At 39.3% G+C, this 18304-nt stretch overlaps 1 protein-coding gene across 1 annotated transcript; it reads left to right on the top strand.

Annotated features, from left to right (window-relative positions):
* The first annotated feature begins 10919 nt into the window (after nt 1-10919).
* Nucleotides 10920-17857, top strand: CIMIP5 (ciliary microtubule inner protein 5). The gene is made up of 3 exons (XM_007423604.1): nt 10920-11191; nt 13479-13518; nt 17675-17857. The coding sequence occupies exons 1-3, from the start codon at nt 10920-10922 to the stop codon at nt 17855-17857; spliced, it is 495 nt and encodes a 164-aa protein (XP_007423666.1).
* Nucleotides 17858-18304: the final 447 nt, after the last annotated feature.

Here is an 18304-nt window from a genome sequence, read left to right as displayed (position 1 = left end):
ACAATTACGTAAATAGAACCATGAACTAGAGCAGAATAACCCACAATTTTGTTATCATCTTAAAAGGTAATGTCTCCCTCATTTGTAATTATTTGTAGCTTCTTTGTCTTCTAGTTCTGCTATTTCATTGTGAGGAGCAGATGAGACACTGACGAGATAAGATCTTCAGTGCTTAAACTTTGCAAATTTGCCTGGCCCAGCTTTTCGCCAAAGCTCTAATTCTACAGTATTTTATTTGTACTTATGACAAATCATAACATGATGACTGCATTCATGGTACTGCAGTGCCAGAAAAGCAAAAGTAACTGATTTTTTTCCTCCTCTTTTGGGGAAAGCGAACTTCTGTTCACTCAAAAGGAAATCCACGTACAACTGAATCACTAATGGAAGTGCAATTAATGGAATGCAAAGTGCCTCTTTTTGTTGTGCGATGCATATAAATAATTAAAATTCCAACTGATTTGTTAAACTAGATGTGATTGTTAATTGTAATCAAGCCAACATGCCTGGAACAATCTTAGTGAATCTCTAATTTGTGTGAGTTCCCTAGATTTATTATCTCCTTGATCTACATTTGCTAGGAATCGCACATCACCTTTTTGCCAGAAAGAATGACTGTGAAAGGAGACATTTTGTAAACATTTGAACTCCTGGAAGTGAATTGGGTCATGAACTCAATAATTAGTTGTCTTTTGGCCTGATAGGGCTAAGAAATGTAATTAACTCCCCAGTCTTTACTCAAGACCGCAGAAACTGTAAGATTTCAAGGGCTTGGGCTGAAAAGTAGTCACCGCAAGCCAGACACAGTGATAAATCTGACACTGAGCTAGAAGGCCTTAAGTGATGAGCACCCCCTGCTTCAAGAATGGAAGAAATAAAACCTCAAGTTCAGGAGTCGAAAGGCAAGAAGGCAAGACTGTTTCATAAATTGCAATATTCTGGTACTTTATTTAAACCTTTTAACTCTTTATAAATGTGTTCAAAAGTGTTTTCCAGGAGGAAAAAAAAATAAAATTAACAAAACGTTCAAACAATCTCATTTCCAGCCAAATAAATCCCCTCTCAGATCTGAGTAGCTCACTGGATGATGGCAGCCAACTGCTCTCTCTTTCAGCTTCATATTCCTCACAGGGATTTTATGAAAATAAAATAGGCCATTTATTTCAACTCTACCTTTCTTCCAAGAGTTCATGACAGCGCACATAAGTGTTCCACACCATTTGATTGTCTTAACATGGGCATCCCTGGGAGGGGGGATAACAACATACAGATCCTGATATCACCCAAACAATGCAACTTACAGACTTGTGTCAGTTGTCATGATGTGACTGATGCAAATCACATAGTTGTGGTATTTGCCTGATGAGATCATGATGCACTGCCCTTCTAACATCATGTTTGTTTCGGACACCTATGTTCTTATGCTGATAGGCTGATCACACATTAGTATAATGCATGATAAGGTGAGTTTGTTGGCAGCTTAGCATATCTGTAAACCCCACCATTAGTTTATAAACCAGGATTTGTGGCTTATCATAATGTGTGAATCTAATCAATTTTGTTTATTCAACACCCCATGATTAAACAAACTGTGGCTTAGAGAAACAGGTAAACATTACTGGTGTCACTGCTGTAAGATCACTTAGCAAGCTTTGTGGCATAGTGGAAATATCAGTCTAAGATTCCCCAGTCTTCTGGCATATTAACCATTCCAACTAACCATCTATATTGTAACCTCATCTGACAAAGACTCCTTCAGTGAGGCAGATGGACTAGGCAATCTCGTTGAGACTTCTGCACCAGATGAGCCAGGCTTTAGTATAGGGTCTGGACCAAAATCAGCCTTGCTCATCTGGGACCCTCTGGTGATAACTTTAAACTCTCCAGGATCGCCACTTAGCACATGTGGGGTTGGTTCTTGTATTGGAGGGTATCCTGATTGTCACTTTATAGCCTTTGCTCTCAAGAATCTTGACTAGGACATTTGCTGGTTGGATTTTTGGACTGGCTTGCTGATTGCTCTTTTTTGTGTCTCTCCAACAGTGAATTAGCATTGTTGGGCTAAGGCTCTGGACTGTAAGTCTCTTGCCTCTCCTCATCCTTGACTCAGAAGAGAACATGCTGGTTCCTATATGATAATCCCATGAAGACTAACCTGGATGGATTACAGATAGAGTAAATGAAGACACTATCTTGGGGGATATGAACAAGAATGTGGGGCCTTCCACTGAATATGACCATTGGTCCAGCTAGCCCAATATTATCTTCTTCTGATCAGCTGTACCTTTCAGACTAGAATCTTTTCCAGTCCCATCTGAAGATGCCAAGAATTGAATCTGAGACCTTTTGCATGCAACCATATTCTCTACAACTGGAATACAACCCATCAAAGAAAAATGATGGTCCAGCATTTATAATTAGTGTGTTTGGGTGCTTCCTTTTTTCTGGATTTTGTTTGGACAAACTGCACAAACACACCATGTGTGCCTTTTCCTTTTGCAGCACTGTGCATGTTTTACTTTTTTTTCTTTTGCACCAAAAACATTAATGGTACAAAATACTAGGAAATTCAGTCACCAACACAACATTGGCTACTGGTTATCCACATAAACAAGAGGAATAAATTCTCCATCCTGGTTCAAGTCAAATGAACATCTAATTCATCAGTATGTTAGATTATGGATTGAAATCTTTTACTCTGAAAACAGCTGTATTTGTAAACAAAAATAGCATATGAATTGCAGTAGTAGTAGTGAATTGCAATTCACTAACAATATAGTCACTTTTTAAATAAGAATGACAAACATACATTTGCTTTTGTCAGATCCAAAATACATTCCTGGTTCAACACAGTAAGATTTATTTCTCCCTAGAGAAGTACTTCCTGTTCAGATCATTCTTTGTTATTTAAATCCTTATTATCAGAGATAAAGAGGCACCTGTAAGAAAGGCGTTCATCTTCTTTCAATTTGCTATAACTTTAATAAATGCTAGGTTTGTATCCCAAAGCAGGTTGCCTTGTCCACCTTGTTTTATTTATGCCAAAAATCAGGAGGAGTCTTGTAGCACCTTTTCCAGCTACCCAATTTTATTAAAAGGCATAAACGTTCATGAGCTGTACCTCACTTTCTCAGATGCATAGAGTGACTAGACAGATGCATGATTTAAACTGGGATAAGGTGACAGATTGGGGGAGAAGAGAAGGGAAGACTGGTTATGCTGATAAGGTTATATGTGAGACAGACTGCAAGCACCTTATCAATTAACAATTGTAATGTATTAAAAACCCATTATGTTTGTTGAGACATTTTGAGATAGCTTGAAACATCTTCATGTATGCAAGTTCAACAGTGTCTCACTTAATCATGCTGTTAAAGTCTCATTTTTCCAAAATGGTCACTTTGAGATCTGCAATAGAGTGTCCTGGGAAGTTGAAATGCTCTGATATACCTTTGCCCTTGCTTTGAGCCCTGATGTCAAATTTGTATCCATTCATTCTTTGCACAGTTTGTCCCATTTATCCTATGTAGAATCTGGAGGGGCATTGCTGGCAGATGGTGGCATTTATCAATTAAAGAAAGACCACGAGAAAGACCTCTAATCCTGTATGTACATTTATTAAGGCCTGTGATGGTGCTGTTGGTGTAAATGTGGGGGCAAAGTAGACTTCTGGGTTTGTTTGCAGGGTCTGGTTCCCATGTTGGCATCATTGTCCCGTTGCTTCTTGTTGCTTGTGGGAATCTGCTTCAAGTTGAATGGTTGTCTTAGGAAGTATGTGCCTGTCACCTAATGTCTAAGAAAGAGCAGTGTCATTGTCCAGTACGGGCTGTAGCTTACGAGGAATGTGTTTGACTAGTTTGAGCAGTGTGCTGTAGATAACAGCCAGTGGTATTCTGTTGTTCTGCTCCTGTGTTCCGTCTTTTAATAGGTCCTTCCTGGAATCATTCTGGTTCTACTAACTTGCCTATTGATCTCACTGAGTGGATAGTTCAGTCTCCTGAATACCTGGTTTAATTCCAGTAGTTGAGCTTCTCTGTCTAGCAGGTCAAAATGAATGCAGTTGTAGCATAGAGCCTAGCTATAGGTGATAGATTTGGTGGTGTGTTCTGGATGGAAGCTGGAAGCATGTAGGTATGCATGAAAATTGGTAGGTTTCCTGTAAAAAAGATGTTTATGTCTCCATTGTGTAGTTTTACCATAACATCAAGAAAGTAGACTTGTTCTGTAGCTTGTTCTGTAGACTGATGGCAGCGTGGAAGTTGTTGAAGTGCTGATGGAATTTAGTGAGACATTCATTTCCATGGGTCTAGGTGATGAAAATGTCATTAAGGAATCTCAAGGCAAGGAGGAGATTCAAGGGGTGAGAGCTGAGAAGGTGTTCTAGGTCAACCATTAAGATGCTGACATATTGTGGAGGCATGCATGTGCCCATGGCTGTACCACTGATTTGCAGGCATTTGTTATTGCCACAAGTGAAGTAGTTATGGGTGAGCACAAAGTCACACAGTCCGGTGGCAAGGTGTGCTCTGTTGGCATCGGCAATGGTATTCTTGTTAGCTTGCTTATATATAGTGTCTCAATATCCACAGTGGTTAAATGGTGTTGTTAAGAAAACTGCATGTGCAGTTCAGTCTTCTTAGGAAGTCTGTAGTGTCTCTTGTGTAGCTGGGAGTGCTTTTTCTAACCATCAGGATCTTCTCCATTGACTCTTGCCTTTGCCCCAAATATCTAAATTTTAGCTTTATTATCAGCAGATCCAGTGAATGCTGTGATGTTATGATTCAGAGCATTAATTTTTCTCCATTAAGTTTTTCTGATGGCCAAGTTTTCATAGCCATGTTACAACTGAGAAAACCATAGCCTTGACAATTGTTGTCAGTGCAATGATTCTGCACTTTAATCTTTTGTCTAGATTAGTAGTGATGTACTATATACCATATCATTATATTATAAACAGCAGCCTTTCTTCCCATCAAGTGCTATCACAATGTCTGTTTTGCAACTCCAATCATCCTTACCCAGTTGTTACAACTGATGACAAATCTCTCTGGAGGCAGTATACAACAGCAGGTGGCCCAGTGAATACTGCTTGGGAAAAAAGATGAAGATGTTGACACAGTGGCTTTTATGTTATCATTTGCTCTGAAAGACAGAGAAAGAGCACTCTCGCCCTGGAACCTTTGGGGTTATTTCAGCAATTTCAAAATTGGGAGGGGAGGAATTCCTTAATTTGGTTCAGGCTGAAATCATATAACATTTGAGAAGTATGGATTACTTAGTATAGACTCAGCCCCACAATTCCTAAGTCCTTCCTAAGTCCTCAGGCATAATTATAGAGTGAAAGTGCTGAAGAGTCATGAGGCTCTTTTTCTTTTGCATTCTTCTACTGTTTCCTGTCCTATATGTGATCCCTGGAATGTTCTGAATGTCTCCCTTCATGATACAGTATTTCATTTCTTTCAGTGTAGAATAAGTATTCTTCCAATAGAAGAGAATATCTGTAGCTCAGGGTTGAACTGTGGAGCCCTTGGTGCTCTCTGAGCTTGGTTGTTTGCTTGCATTACCCAACTAGGTAATATCATCACTGCTGTTACATCACTGATATAATCAGTGTTAATATATCACTAAGAAGTAATCAGTGTTAATGTATACATCAAATACATCAAAGATGTTAATATAAACATCACTAATGTAATAAGTATTAATGTATCACTGAGATGTAATCAGATGTAATCAGTGATATTAACATCACTGATGATGTTACCTAGTTGGGTAATGAAACGTCTGCAAGCAAACAACCAAGGTCAGAGAGCACCATGGACTCCGCAGATGTATTATTGTCTGAAGGCTGACAAACTCTGTTGAGGTACTTTCTCCAAGCATACATCTAATAGCCAAGCTTATTATGCTTCACCATCCAACTGTGAGCTTAGCAAACAACTCCTAGACGTGCCCTTTTTTGAACAAAGGACTTTTACACCTAACTCCATAAAGGAATCAACACTGTCATCACATATATATAGATGTTAAGATATATATATATCTTCCTTTTTTGCGTCTTTATTAATCATTTGCCTATTTGGAAAAGAAGCCTGGGTAATAAACAAGCAGAGCACAGGACAGGAAGGAAGACAAGATACATTCTGTCCATCAGCTTGTTTTTTCTTCTCTCCTCCTTGAATATAAAGATTAATCTTCACCTGGTATTGTCATAGAACAAGACTGATAAAAACATGTAGAAGTCAGATGGTTCACTCCCAGTTCAGATAATAGCAGAGTTATTTGTATTTATTTCATATATATTTGGAATGCCTTCAAGGCAACTTACAATGAAGAAGATTAGAATGCTAACATATTTTGTTACTTACATACAATCTGGGAGCATATTAACAATAATATGTGAAAACAGCATTTCTGAAGTCTCAGTGGGGCAATATTACCTTCAACAATCCCATTTCTTAGAATCCAAGAGGAAATAACTGGATATTTAATGCCACAGATCAGGATTAGGGCCATTTGCTCTGAGTTTCTTCTGGGTTAAAAAAGTTGTTCTCACCTCCCTAGCTAAGTTTGCTGCCGTTGAAGAGCTCTGATTGTGTGGAACATATGCCATGCCCTCCCCAAGAGTTTTACTAGCCAAGAGTTCACTGCCAGACAGGTAATCCAAGCTAGAGCTTCCTTTGACTGCATGACAAGTCAAAGAGCCTCCTGGGATAGATTTCTAGCACAAATGTTCCTTATGGAAGAATGTATAATGGATATATGGATATATATTCTGCCTCATTCTGTAAAGCCACGAAAGTTATGTAGCCACTGTTTGCTTTAGCTTCTGTTTGCCATAAGTACAGCCCATTTTCCCCAGTGAGACTTTCCTTGTAACAAACCCAACAGAGAACTTAAAGGTGGCCCTCTGTTATGAGTCAAAATGTGTTTTCAGGGACATCATAGTACAGGAGGTAAACCCATCCATTAAGCCTTTCCTTCTGGAAGAACAGAGTTCATTTAAGAAAGACTAATTATTCTGAAGACACTTGAGTTAAGATATCTCTGAGCAAAAACAATCAAGATGCACCTTTAATGTCAAAATTGAATCTATTGATGTGGGAAGATTAAGCCAATTGTGTACCAAAGGCAAAGTCATAAAGTGATCTCTAAAGCATCTTTTCCCATTTGCTTTCTTGTGAAATATGGTGAATCAGTTGCACAAAGTTTGAGCTTGTCAAGCTGCATGGAGCCTCCTAAAACCTTGATTGTGGCCCCAAAACCTTGGCCAAAGGTTGCCATCATACTATTATTTTAAATGAGATTTAATTTATTTAATACATGTATAGTAATCATATTAACAGTACTTAGTTAATTTAAGATTCATTCACCAAATTTAAATTAAATCAAATTTAAGTATGTGTTTAAAAAAAAGAAAAATCTGGCTCCTCTTGTTCAAAAGGCAAACATCCAGCTATTTGCCTTTTAAAAATGGAAGAAACCCATCATATGTGGAGATGTGGGCCAGGAACCCCCTGAAGGTGTAGGAGGCTTGGAACAAGAAGGTTGTTGGGAGCCCCACCCTACCACGGACCCAATTAGAGTCCCCGTGGCAAATGTGAGAAGGCAGGAGCCCACAGTATGCACAGCAACTGAGTCTGGGGACTCCTCGTTTTGTGAGAACTAGGGAAAGTTGTCCCAGGCAGCTGCTTACCTCCCCCCTCATCCTTCCCCAGGATAGCCCTGGCATAGGGAATGAGGTTAGTGCCGTGGCACGGATGTGAAAATCCTAATCCGCCCTTGGAAATCATTCCCCCAATTTTAATCACATGTGTAAAGCAGCCTTTTTCCCTCATGCAGGAAAAAATGAATAACTGGCCTATATGGTACTCATGAACTGCTTTCTTTCTGAATCGTACTGCCTGTCAACTGCAATGCTTTTTGCTTGTTTGGGGACAGGAGAAGTGGCTTATTGAGAGATTCGCCTTGTCCAGATCTCAAGGGATTTGTAGCTGAAGCAATTAGAAGAGCCTCTTGGAAAACTCCCATAGATCCGTCAACCAATGGCAATGTATTTGAACTGCAAACATATGCTGAGGTTGCCATGGTATACTCTTCTGCCAACAGGCAATTGATATTGTTGGCAAATAGTGTGCCTGGGGAAGCACACTGCTTCTCTGAATCCTTGGAGCAAAGTAACTTTCCCTCAATATGGCTTTTCAAAGTCCTTTTTCCAAGGCATTGGATTTGGACCCCCAAATTCACCCAAGAAGGTATGTTCAACCATTGGTTTCCATATGTTGTTAGTGACTATTGTTGTTGAGACTGTTGATATAACTTTGCTCAAAACACACTACAGGATGTTCTTACAGGAAATATGGCAGAGGTATAAACCTTGTAAGGTACTGTATATTTAAATTTTTCAGATTTATTTGAATTACAGTATGAAGCCTAGAATTTGGCAGACACAGTTACTGACTGTGTAATCACAGAACTGCAACAGAGCTTGATGCTTGCAGTAGGAAAACTGTGAAAAAGAAACACTAAAGAAACACTGCAGGCCATTAGGAAAGTCCTAAAAAGGAATTTGTCATATTTTTGCGGTGCTACAATAGCTGCTGGTTTTTAATACCTTTGGATATTATCACTGGATTCGATTCAATTTGAAACTAATTATTGCAGTGTTCTACTTGGGTTTGTATTCTGAAAGGCAAGCTAAAAGGATTCTTAAATATAATTCAAATAACTCTGAACTTTAGAAATTGAATTTGTAGAATATTTGATAGTCCCTGCTTCAGTTAGTCTTAGAAATTACAACACAGGATATGGGGGTTCTCTGACTTAATAGCTCTCTGCCATGGGGTGTGCACCTCCCAAAACTCCTATTAGATGGATATTCTGAAGAACAATTATGTGCAAGAAAAATAGGAAGGTAAGACATGCCCATGACATATCAAAAACAGGATCTCACTCCTATGGAGCTTCCCAGAGACTAGATATTTCCACAAAGGATTTGAATGCACATGCATATTTTAAGGCAGCATTCCTGCAAGACAACATACTGTAATACTGAATTCAAGTACTGTTAGATCTAAGATGAGTGCTACAAGGCATTTCACACATTCCCCAAACTGGTGTCTGCCAGATACATAAGGCTCCATCATACCTGACATCATGGCTAAACCTACGGTGGATGGAGGTGATGGAAGTTGTAGTCTTTCAAGGTCATTAGGCTGGAGATGGTTAATTGTTTTGCTATAAAGTGTCTTTATTTCAATGGGATTATCTGAAAGGGACTTAACTGGATTAATCTTACAGCTGGCAGCTAAATAGATATAATAGATAAAACTATCCAGAAGTCAGTATAAATTTCTGTTTAGTAAAGTGGCATTAAATAAAACATTGAAGCAATAAATTGGGACACTTATTTATTTATCAACAGTTGTTCTATAGCATGGATAGTTACAGAGCATCCCAAAGTGATTTATAAATCCTAACAAACTTTTAAAATAAACCAGGGTAGAAGCAATGCATTAAAAGACAATGTCGGCAGTGTCCCGAAACGCATAAAACACTGAGCTATTCCCTCAGATATTGGGGTAGGATATTAGGTGGACTCTGCTCTAGGGTTGTATAATTGTATTATTTATTTTGATTTTTATGTTGTGTGGGTTTTTTTTTAATCTGGCTTACTAGCAGAGTGGCACCAATAGAGATCTTTTAGCTTCAGTATAATATGTGGGCATTTCAGCCCGCCAAGTTAGCATTATAGAGACCTTTTATAAGATGGCAATGAGAAATTCATTAAGATGTCAGCATGGATTGCTTTGTCCTACAACACCCTCTTTTGGCTAAAATCAGTTTTGCAATTTGGGCTGTTTGCCATTAGAAAGAAGTCTTATCTATTTGAGTGTTGTAAAAAGGGCTCTTTGAAGGTATCAAATGATTTTCCCTTCACAAACAATTTTCAAGGTCTACAGGTATTGGCTGATTGTAGCTGGGAAGAAGAATAACTTTCCCAAAATACAATTCTATGCCTGCATGTTGGGAAAGATTCGGTGAGGGTATGGTCTGGTAGACGCGGCTGCTTTTACTCTCCTACCCTCCATCTTTCAAGCACCACTTTCTCCAAGCTGGTTCCCAGGAAACAATTGGGCAGTGTGCTTTGGGGAAACTAAGACGAATCCAAATATCTGTTATCTAAGACTGAAGTGGGTTTCCTTGTGTCTATGGGTGCAAGTTTGCTTGTGCAGCCAAGAATTGTATTTTTAGAGAAAGGACAACAAAAGCAGGGATTTGAAAGTCATCCTCCTTAAAAAAAGAAGAAGAATCTTAGCAGCAACTTAAAAATTTCACCAAGCCCTCCAGCAGCTGTCTTTACTGAGTGCACGCCTTCTGTCCATGATGAATATTCATGGCAAGGAGTCTGGTCTCCAATGGAGATAGTAAACAGACGGGGCTAATCCAGGCTCCCTGTGTCTTTTGTTTCAGCTCTGCCACAAAAGCTGTGGCAATTCAGAAAAAATCCTTTTAGTACTACTTGCCACTGTCCATTGTTATGTGTTTGGAAAGCTTTATGGGGCAGTGTGGATGTTGGAAACCATAGAGGATTACTGCTTATATTTCCGGAACCTATACGTACAGACAGCGAGTCACGGTTTGGTTTTGTTTTTTTTAATGCAGTGACACTTCTTCGGAGTTCCTGTGCAATCTGAACTGTCCAAAAATACATTGCTGGGTCCTCTCACAAGTGTGATCCAAAATTGCTCAGGACACTTCAAAATTCTTCATGCATTTGTCTTGCGTATTTAACATTTATGAGAAAATGTTAGGCAAGAAATTTCTGAATCGGTAAGCAAACTGCATTCTGGCTAACACTTGCCCATACTTTTTTGAGGGATGATCCAATTTTATGTAGTATAAACCAGGCATATACGATGGGAAGCAAAGCGAACGGACTTAGGAGCACTACATCAGCAGAGTATCCATTACCGGCAACCAGCTCGGCCGGAGATTTAGCCTCATCCTCTTTTCTTTCCCTGAGCAGCAGCTGGTCTGGAAGAAGCCCACTTGTTGCCACACAGACCTCAGTGAAAGCCTCAGGCAGACTCCATGGAGAAGAACAAGAAGTTCTCAAGAGGGATCAGGTCCAACAAGACAAGGTCTGGAGAGAGTTTGTGAAGGCTGAGAGGAAGGCAACCAAATACTGGTGAGTAACTCAGTACTGTGTCTGACTCAAAAGCTTTGACAGGACTGTTTGTGTTTGTGCACGTGCTGACCTGCCTAATGCTAGACTTGCCAGTGATTGCCTGTGATTGAACAAACATGCTCCACCAACTTTTTTGGGTATGCCATGTCCTCATGCCATTGCCTCATCTAGTCCCCAGCCCATATTAGAGGCAGTCTTAAATCATTCTTAACTGTTCCGGTTTTATAGTAGTGTGTTCCTTTTTTAAAAAAATTAATTTTTATTAATAAATTTTTACAGAATAAAACCAATACAAACTTAGGAAAAAAAAGGAAAAAAAGAAAAGTTTAAAAAGGTGGTGGGTAGATAAAAAAAGGAGAAGAGAGAGAAAAGAAGGAAAAAGAAAAGAAAAGAGATATAAAGGAGTGACTTCTGATCTTCTTTACAGCAGTTATAAATGCATTTATTCTTCATCCTCTCTCTTTAAAATTACATCATAACTCCCTTCTTTACATATTTTACCCATTCTAATCATCAAGCCCATAAATCACAAGTTCATTTTTTTTCCATTTGCAACAAAAAGTCCATAAAGGGTTTCCAGCCATTGATGAATGTAGTTATGGTGTTCTCCATAATCAGACATATCAGATTTGCCATTTCTGCAAGTTCTGTCATCTTCACCAGCCATTCCTCCATTGTGGGTATTTCAGAGTCTTTCTATCTTTCTATTGCATATAACAATCTCATTGCAGTTACCATATAAAAAAACAATCTTCCATGTGTCTTTTCTAACTGACTATCCGTAAGTCCTAGCCCCCCGCCAAAAAATTCTGCTTTCAGTTGAATATTAATCTTTAAAGTGTGTCCCCTTTTTTCCTGACCCAATATTTTGCTCTGGATGCAATCTCCCATGCTTTACCAACCATTCTGTTGTTGTGTGGTTAGGTGACTCCTAGGGGTTGAGATTGGTCTGGTTCCTGTTGACCACTTTAGGCTGGTGCAGGAATGCCCCCTCTCCTCCAGTGCATGGCAACTGGCCCCTAGAGCCATTCTGGTTTGGGCAGCTGGAGAATCTGGTTCTTTCAGTCTGGCTCAGAGACCGGGATCAGCCCAAACAGTAGTCCTCTCTTTGCTGTTTCCCAGTGCAACGTCCTCCATGTATGCCAGCTGACAGCTGGCCTCTTTTTGAACATGGGGTTAGCGCAATTTTCAAAGAGCACTAAACTTCCATTCAGCTCTTTCTGAACACAGGTTATTGCTCTTCAGGAATAGTGCTAAACATAAAAATGAACAATTCAGCAGATACGAAGACAAAAGAAGAAAAGCCCACATCAAATGAAAACATTAAAAAGACAAAAAATTGTAATTACAAGGATATTCCAAGTTTATCTGATTTATAAGTTTTTAAAAGGAGAAAATAAGCTTTCAAAGGAACACATACATATATGGATACATGTGAGTGTATACACACACACACATATATGTACATACCAATATACACACACAAACACACACTACCAGATTATTTATAAAAATTCCCCTCTCACCCCTATGGGTGGTACGTGTCTTCCTCAATCTCGGGTCCTCTACCAGAAGCCTGGGAGTTTGAGGGTTCTGTGCAGTATCTGAGCTGTTCCTAGCTCTGCCCTCTTCTGGACAGAGAGCTCTGAGGTTGTTCCTGGGATCTGTTGGAGCCACTCTCCCAGCTTAGGAGTCATGGCCCCGAGTGCTCCTACCACCACTGGGACCACTTTGGCCTTTACTTTCCACATCCTCTCTATTTCCTCCTTCAGGCCCTGGTACTTCTCCAGCTTCTCATGCTCCTTCTTCCTGATGTTGCTGTCACTTGGCACTGCTACATCTATCACTACCACTGTCTTCTGGTCTTTGTCTACTACCACGATGTCTGGTTGATTGGCCAGTACCTGCCTGTCTGTCTGGATGTATGACTATAGTGATTAATTAATATTTGTGTTTACAAGAACTAGAATAAATGAATAACAATGCAAACCATAATAAATATGGTATGAGTGATACACCTCTCATCCATATCCCAGACTAGGTAGGAATTGGAAATTGTCTATCTGTATCTATCTATCTATCTATCTATCTATCTATCTATCTATCTATCTATCTATCTATCTATCTATCTATCATCTATCTATCTATCTATCTATCTGGATTGGAGTCAATTCTAGCATTGTGCATTTCTTCTAGGCCTTCACATATCCACTTTAATTTTAGTACATTTGATACAATTATACTTGGTTAATCAATCATAAAAGATTTATTTGCTTTTACACTGAAGGTATCAGAACTGGAGTTTCCTAAAGGACTACGATCCCCTGGTAAGTCAAAAACCAAACATGCTTGTTAAAAAGTTTAGCTGCCATGTTTCAAACAGATTTTCATATTTTGAAAAAAGGCTTTCCTCACCCTGAGTTAGCATAGTCATAGCTCAGAATGGTCAAGGATGAACAGGTGATGATGCTTTACACCGGGAGGGTCCGTATATCATGTTAAGCAATAGTTTATTTTCATCATGAAGTACAGAACAAGCTGGAATGGCTTGATTCACAAATAGCAGCAAGCCCTAAACTGGGGGATTGGCAACCCATCCCAGTCTGGGCCCCTTGCTCCCATTTTTTCTGTTTCCAGATTGCGCTTGGAAATTCAGTAGAAAAAAATCACTGTGGTTTTGGTAGCACAATTTTCCATGGGTTTTCTGCAAAAATACAAGATGCAATAGATGCATAATGTACTTCTATTACCTATTCAATGCTCCACCCATCCATCCCCCCAAAGCTACATAAAATGGCAAATATTTTGGACTGCTCCTTTCATGTTGTCACCCACTGCAGCCCTTATGGCCCTTGAGGACTAAAATGTTTTTTACGTGGCCGCTATAATCACAAGAAGTCTATCTGTGCTGGCTGTACAGCTACAAACTAGAATCGTTGTCTTCGCTCGTTGCAATAAGCTAACATGGTGGCAGAGACCACCTTTTTGCACTCAGGGATTGCACTGTTTTGCTTTGTATTCTGCAATCTTGGAGTCCAAAGCAGCAGAAAAAGCAAACTGGGGATTACATTCTTAGCATATGTGAAGCTGCCCACGGTAATGTCAGTACTGCTGATCTGGATTTGCACTACCTCAGAAATTGTTTGATTTTGGTTTAGCATGATAGATAATGAAAAAAAAATCATTGATTTGTTTTTGAATCATTTAAAGATCAGTTTAAAACTATGTTTTGTTGTAATTGTGGTTTTCGGGTACTAGGGGATGCATGGTGTCCTGGCTTATCCTTCCTAAACTTTTAGTTAATCCAAGGATGTGCAGGACAAGAAAGGGAGGAAAAACAAATCAGAAATTGGCTAAATGACCCATGGTTACTTTGTTTATCCGCAAGATTGACTCCAGCTTATTAAAACAAACCATGGCTTAGTGTACGCGTGAATGCACTTGCTGACTAACAGCAAGCAATCTTGGGATAATGTTGACTCTACCCCTTGCGACTCTTAAACAGAAAAGGCAAGGAGCGAATGTGGGCTTGTCTTCATCTAAGCATTTTCTCTGCTACAGAGCCTTGGCCCTTCCATGTCAATGCAGATGCTGCAGATGTTAGGGCTGCTGGTTCTTGTGCACAAGTAAAGGCGGCAAGGAATGTGGCAGAGAGGTGATCTGGAGAACCCACATCCACAGGGGTCATTTCAGCTGGTGCAGGGAGATGTCCCAGTTCAGTATTCCACAGATTAGTGTAATTGTGTTGACCACTGAGGGGTCAGGCAGACAATCAAAGCTGCCTCTCTGAGCTGAGGCTAATGGCACATCTCCTCAATTGCACAGTTCTGCCCTGAATGCGGGCTTTCCCTTCACCACAAGTTGCTAGCAGAGGAAGTCTGATCCAGATTGGGATCCTAGCACGGGAGGGGAAGCTGATGTTCTTGCCTCGTGAAGGCTCTTGTCCTTCTCCAAGTCGGGAGGGATTGTCAGGATTTTCTTTCTCATGGGAAAGGATTCATCCCATTATCTTTACAACAATAACAAATAATATTTTGGCTACAGAGATCATGTGAAAAACACCTGTTATTGTGTGTTGTGTATTGTGCTATTTACTGCCACCTATTGGCGTGTGTATGCTAGTTACTCAGTGGGGGTGGCATAGAGCTATAATACAAGGGGAGGAAAATGTTCAGTCTCTCTGAGTAGTTGTTAGTTGTTTTAGTGTTAGCCACTATGTAGGTTTTATGGGCTACGTAGTTGTAACAAAGTACCAAGTAGTGTACCTCTTCTCTAAGAGTTTGTAGCTAGAGATTTTGTTAAGCTTGTGTTGCTAATAAGTCTTGGATGCTACATTAAATGAGAAGATGTGTTTTTCTTTATATTTTGTATGATATTTGCATTTTATGGAATTTTGCATTTTTATCAATAAACACCAGTTAGTATATATTTTCTGACTGGATTTCTTTGGGAAACAAGAAATGGACATTGCATTGTGTTTGCTGTCATGGCTAATATTTTCCTGGAGTTTTTGCTGCGCTCTGCACAAACAGGAGTGTTTGTGATTATCACTCTGCCCGACAGAGATGGCTCAGGGAACCTCCCAAAATACTGTTCATTTATAGCTCATGTTCTGCTACAAGCCCAGCTTTCACTGAATAAAAAGGAAATCAGAGCTTTCCACTGTTTCTATTTTGCATGGCTCTATCTCTACGTTGCATCGTCTTCTGAAGGCAGGGAATGCAAAAATGTTTTCTAATGATGCCAGTTGATCAATAATTGACCCTACTGTCCTTCTGCAGCCCCCTCCCATTTTTCATTTAAGTCGGCCTAGGTTTTGGACAGGGGCATTCGCAGGGATGGGGTAAAAAAAAAAAAGACAAGTTGGTGGCCATTACCATGAAAATGAAGCCCCACCCCTTTTTAAGGAAGCCATGACACACACAAAAAAGATGGGGCTTTGTTTGCATGGTTGTGGTCACCATCTTGACTTTTTTGACCACCCCTGGGACTAGAAAAAACCAAAGTGGAAAGCTTTTGTTCCTTCCTCCATAGGAATAAATAAGATACTAGTTCTGGAGATGGGAGGGAAAAGACCCCCGGGTTGAGTATCTCTGTCAATTTACACCAGGGAATGTGGAAACAAAATGGTGAGAACTTGCAAAGCTTTGGAGAAAGTTGGAGAGGCAAGGAAAATGTCTCCCTGGAGACTGAGGAAATGAAATCATTGACCCTGACATCAAAGAGAGAAAAGGGTATTACAGTAATGTTTTCTGACATTTGAATGATGCTGCAAACACAGCACTTTTCTAAGGAAAACCAGACATTCCATAGTTTAGAAAGAAATTGGCAGGGGAGGAAAGGACGGGATGAACACAGGAGGATGTTGGTGATAAGTGGAAGGTATTTTGGAATTGGGCTGCTCTGATCCCACAGTGAACTGTTCATTGGGAGAGGCTCTTAAAATCTTATAGCCAAACAGTTTTATTAAGTCAGAATTGTTCAGCTTTGAAATCAGGAATATGTCTTCTAGTCTCTGCCAATGATTTATTGTCACACTTCTAGTTTAATAGGAACATTTTAAATGCTGCCATATGCATCAGAAGATCAACATCTCACTTGGTTTTCTATTGGGTTGAAGAGATTGTCTGTACTTCTATCTATGGACAGAACAAGGGAATCTCCCAGACTTTGGGCTGATCAGAAAGCAAGAATTCCTATCCCTTTACTATTTTTGTTGAAATTGTCAAAAGAACTGGAAGCTGCCCACTATTATTTGGGCCAGGGGAAAGGCAGGATCTCTTTTTCTCGGTCTCTCATCTCTAAAAACTACCATCTACGCAGCATAAGAAGTGAATTCCAATGAGACTCAGCCAGCCATTCTGACTCTGCACAGACGATGTGTACTTCAAGACGGGACTGGATAATTAATAACTATGCATGAATAAATATTTTGAAAGATATTTTAGAGTCTATGAAAAACAGAATGTTTTGGGTAATGCTATACGCATGACTAAATAAAAAGTATTGCATTAGAGCTGAGTGAACTGTGTTTTAAAATATTGCTAAAGATGGCATTTAAAAAAACACATGCATTATTGTATTATTTTTATTGTAATATTTCTCTTGTATCGCAAAGTTCTTAATTAACTGGATTAGCTGTTTGGTTACAGCTGCAGAATTTTTCATCCAGTATATAATTGACTTCAGTTCATTATCATAAAATACAGGCCAATGCGAAAGCCACTAAACAAGGTAATTTCCAGAAAGATTGTACCAAATTTATGAAAACCAGAACTACCAGTGTGTTTTTGTTACAATAGCTACATCCTGGAGTTATCAGAGTTTTGGCCTACTCCAGCTAAATAGTTTTAATGTTATTATGTTCATTCTTGAAATCTTTCCCAATTTAGTTAACATGGAATTGATTACTGTATGTGTAATATAGCCATAGAAGCATTTCTTATTAAACTCTTATTCACATAAATGATTTATTTTTTTTAGGGCAAGGAAAAAGTACCTGACCGACTTCCTGAATACATACCAATATTCTCAGACAAGATTCCCAATACCACCAACCATGTTATTGGCAGCAGAATGAACACTGATCTTGGTAAAACACTGATAAAAATGGACTATTTCCTCAATTATGGAAGAAGAAAAAAGAAACTTGGGCAAGAACTCTAGCCTTCCTAGAATTAAACAGAAATCTTGCTGTTAAAAAAGTGCTTATCTGTACTTTTTGAAACAGGATTAGTGCTGAAAATTTTGCGTATTTACTTTTCCAGATTCAGTTCTTCTGCAGACTAGTCAGTGATGATATCTAGCAAATTAAAGTTGACACAAAAGTTTGCTAATATAATCCTGGAAATGTGAGCATGGTCACATGTAAATACCAGTCTCTACCATTTCCACATTTAGAAAATAGTGGTGCTGCATTACATTTTTGAAAGCATAAACTATATGAGGCTGTGTTAAGAAGCCAGGTCTACGTTTTGTCACTCCATAGGAAAACTGTATTTGTTCCACCAAAATTAAGCCTGAGATTTCACTGCAGATGAGAGGGCTGCCCTGGCATACGTTGCCAAGCCCTGGTTGGACACTGAAATGTGTCTATCCGGGTTTTGCGTATGG

Source organism: Python bivittatus, unplaced genomic scaffold (assembly GCF_059951505.1).
Source record: "Python bivittatus isolate LINGU-HERP-01145 unplaced genomic scaffold, Pbiv_v1 ctg000020_np1212, whole genome shotgun sequence".
Classification (NCBI taxonomy): domain Eukaryota; kingdom Metazoa; phylum Chordata; class Lepidosauria; order Squamata; family Pythonidae; genus Python; species Python bivittatus.
This window is presented reverse-complemented; position numbering and strand designations above follow the sequence as displayed.

Bases quoted from the DNA above. Each gene is read 5' to 3' on its own strand.
- CIMIP5 (XM_007423604.1), top strand. From the start codon at position 10,920: ATGGGAAGCAAAGCGAACGGACTTAGGAGCACTACATCAGCAGAGTAT. The intron at 11,192-13,478 runs GTGAGTAACTCA...TTTACACTGAAG, and splicing joins AGGAAGGCAACCAAATACTG to GTATCAGAACTGGAGTTTCC. The intron at 13,519-17,674 runs GTAAGTCAAAAA...TATTTTTTTTAG, and splicing joins TAAAGGACTACGATCCCCTG to GGCAAGGAAAAAGTACCTGA.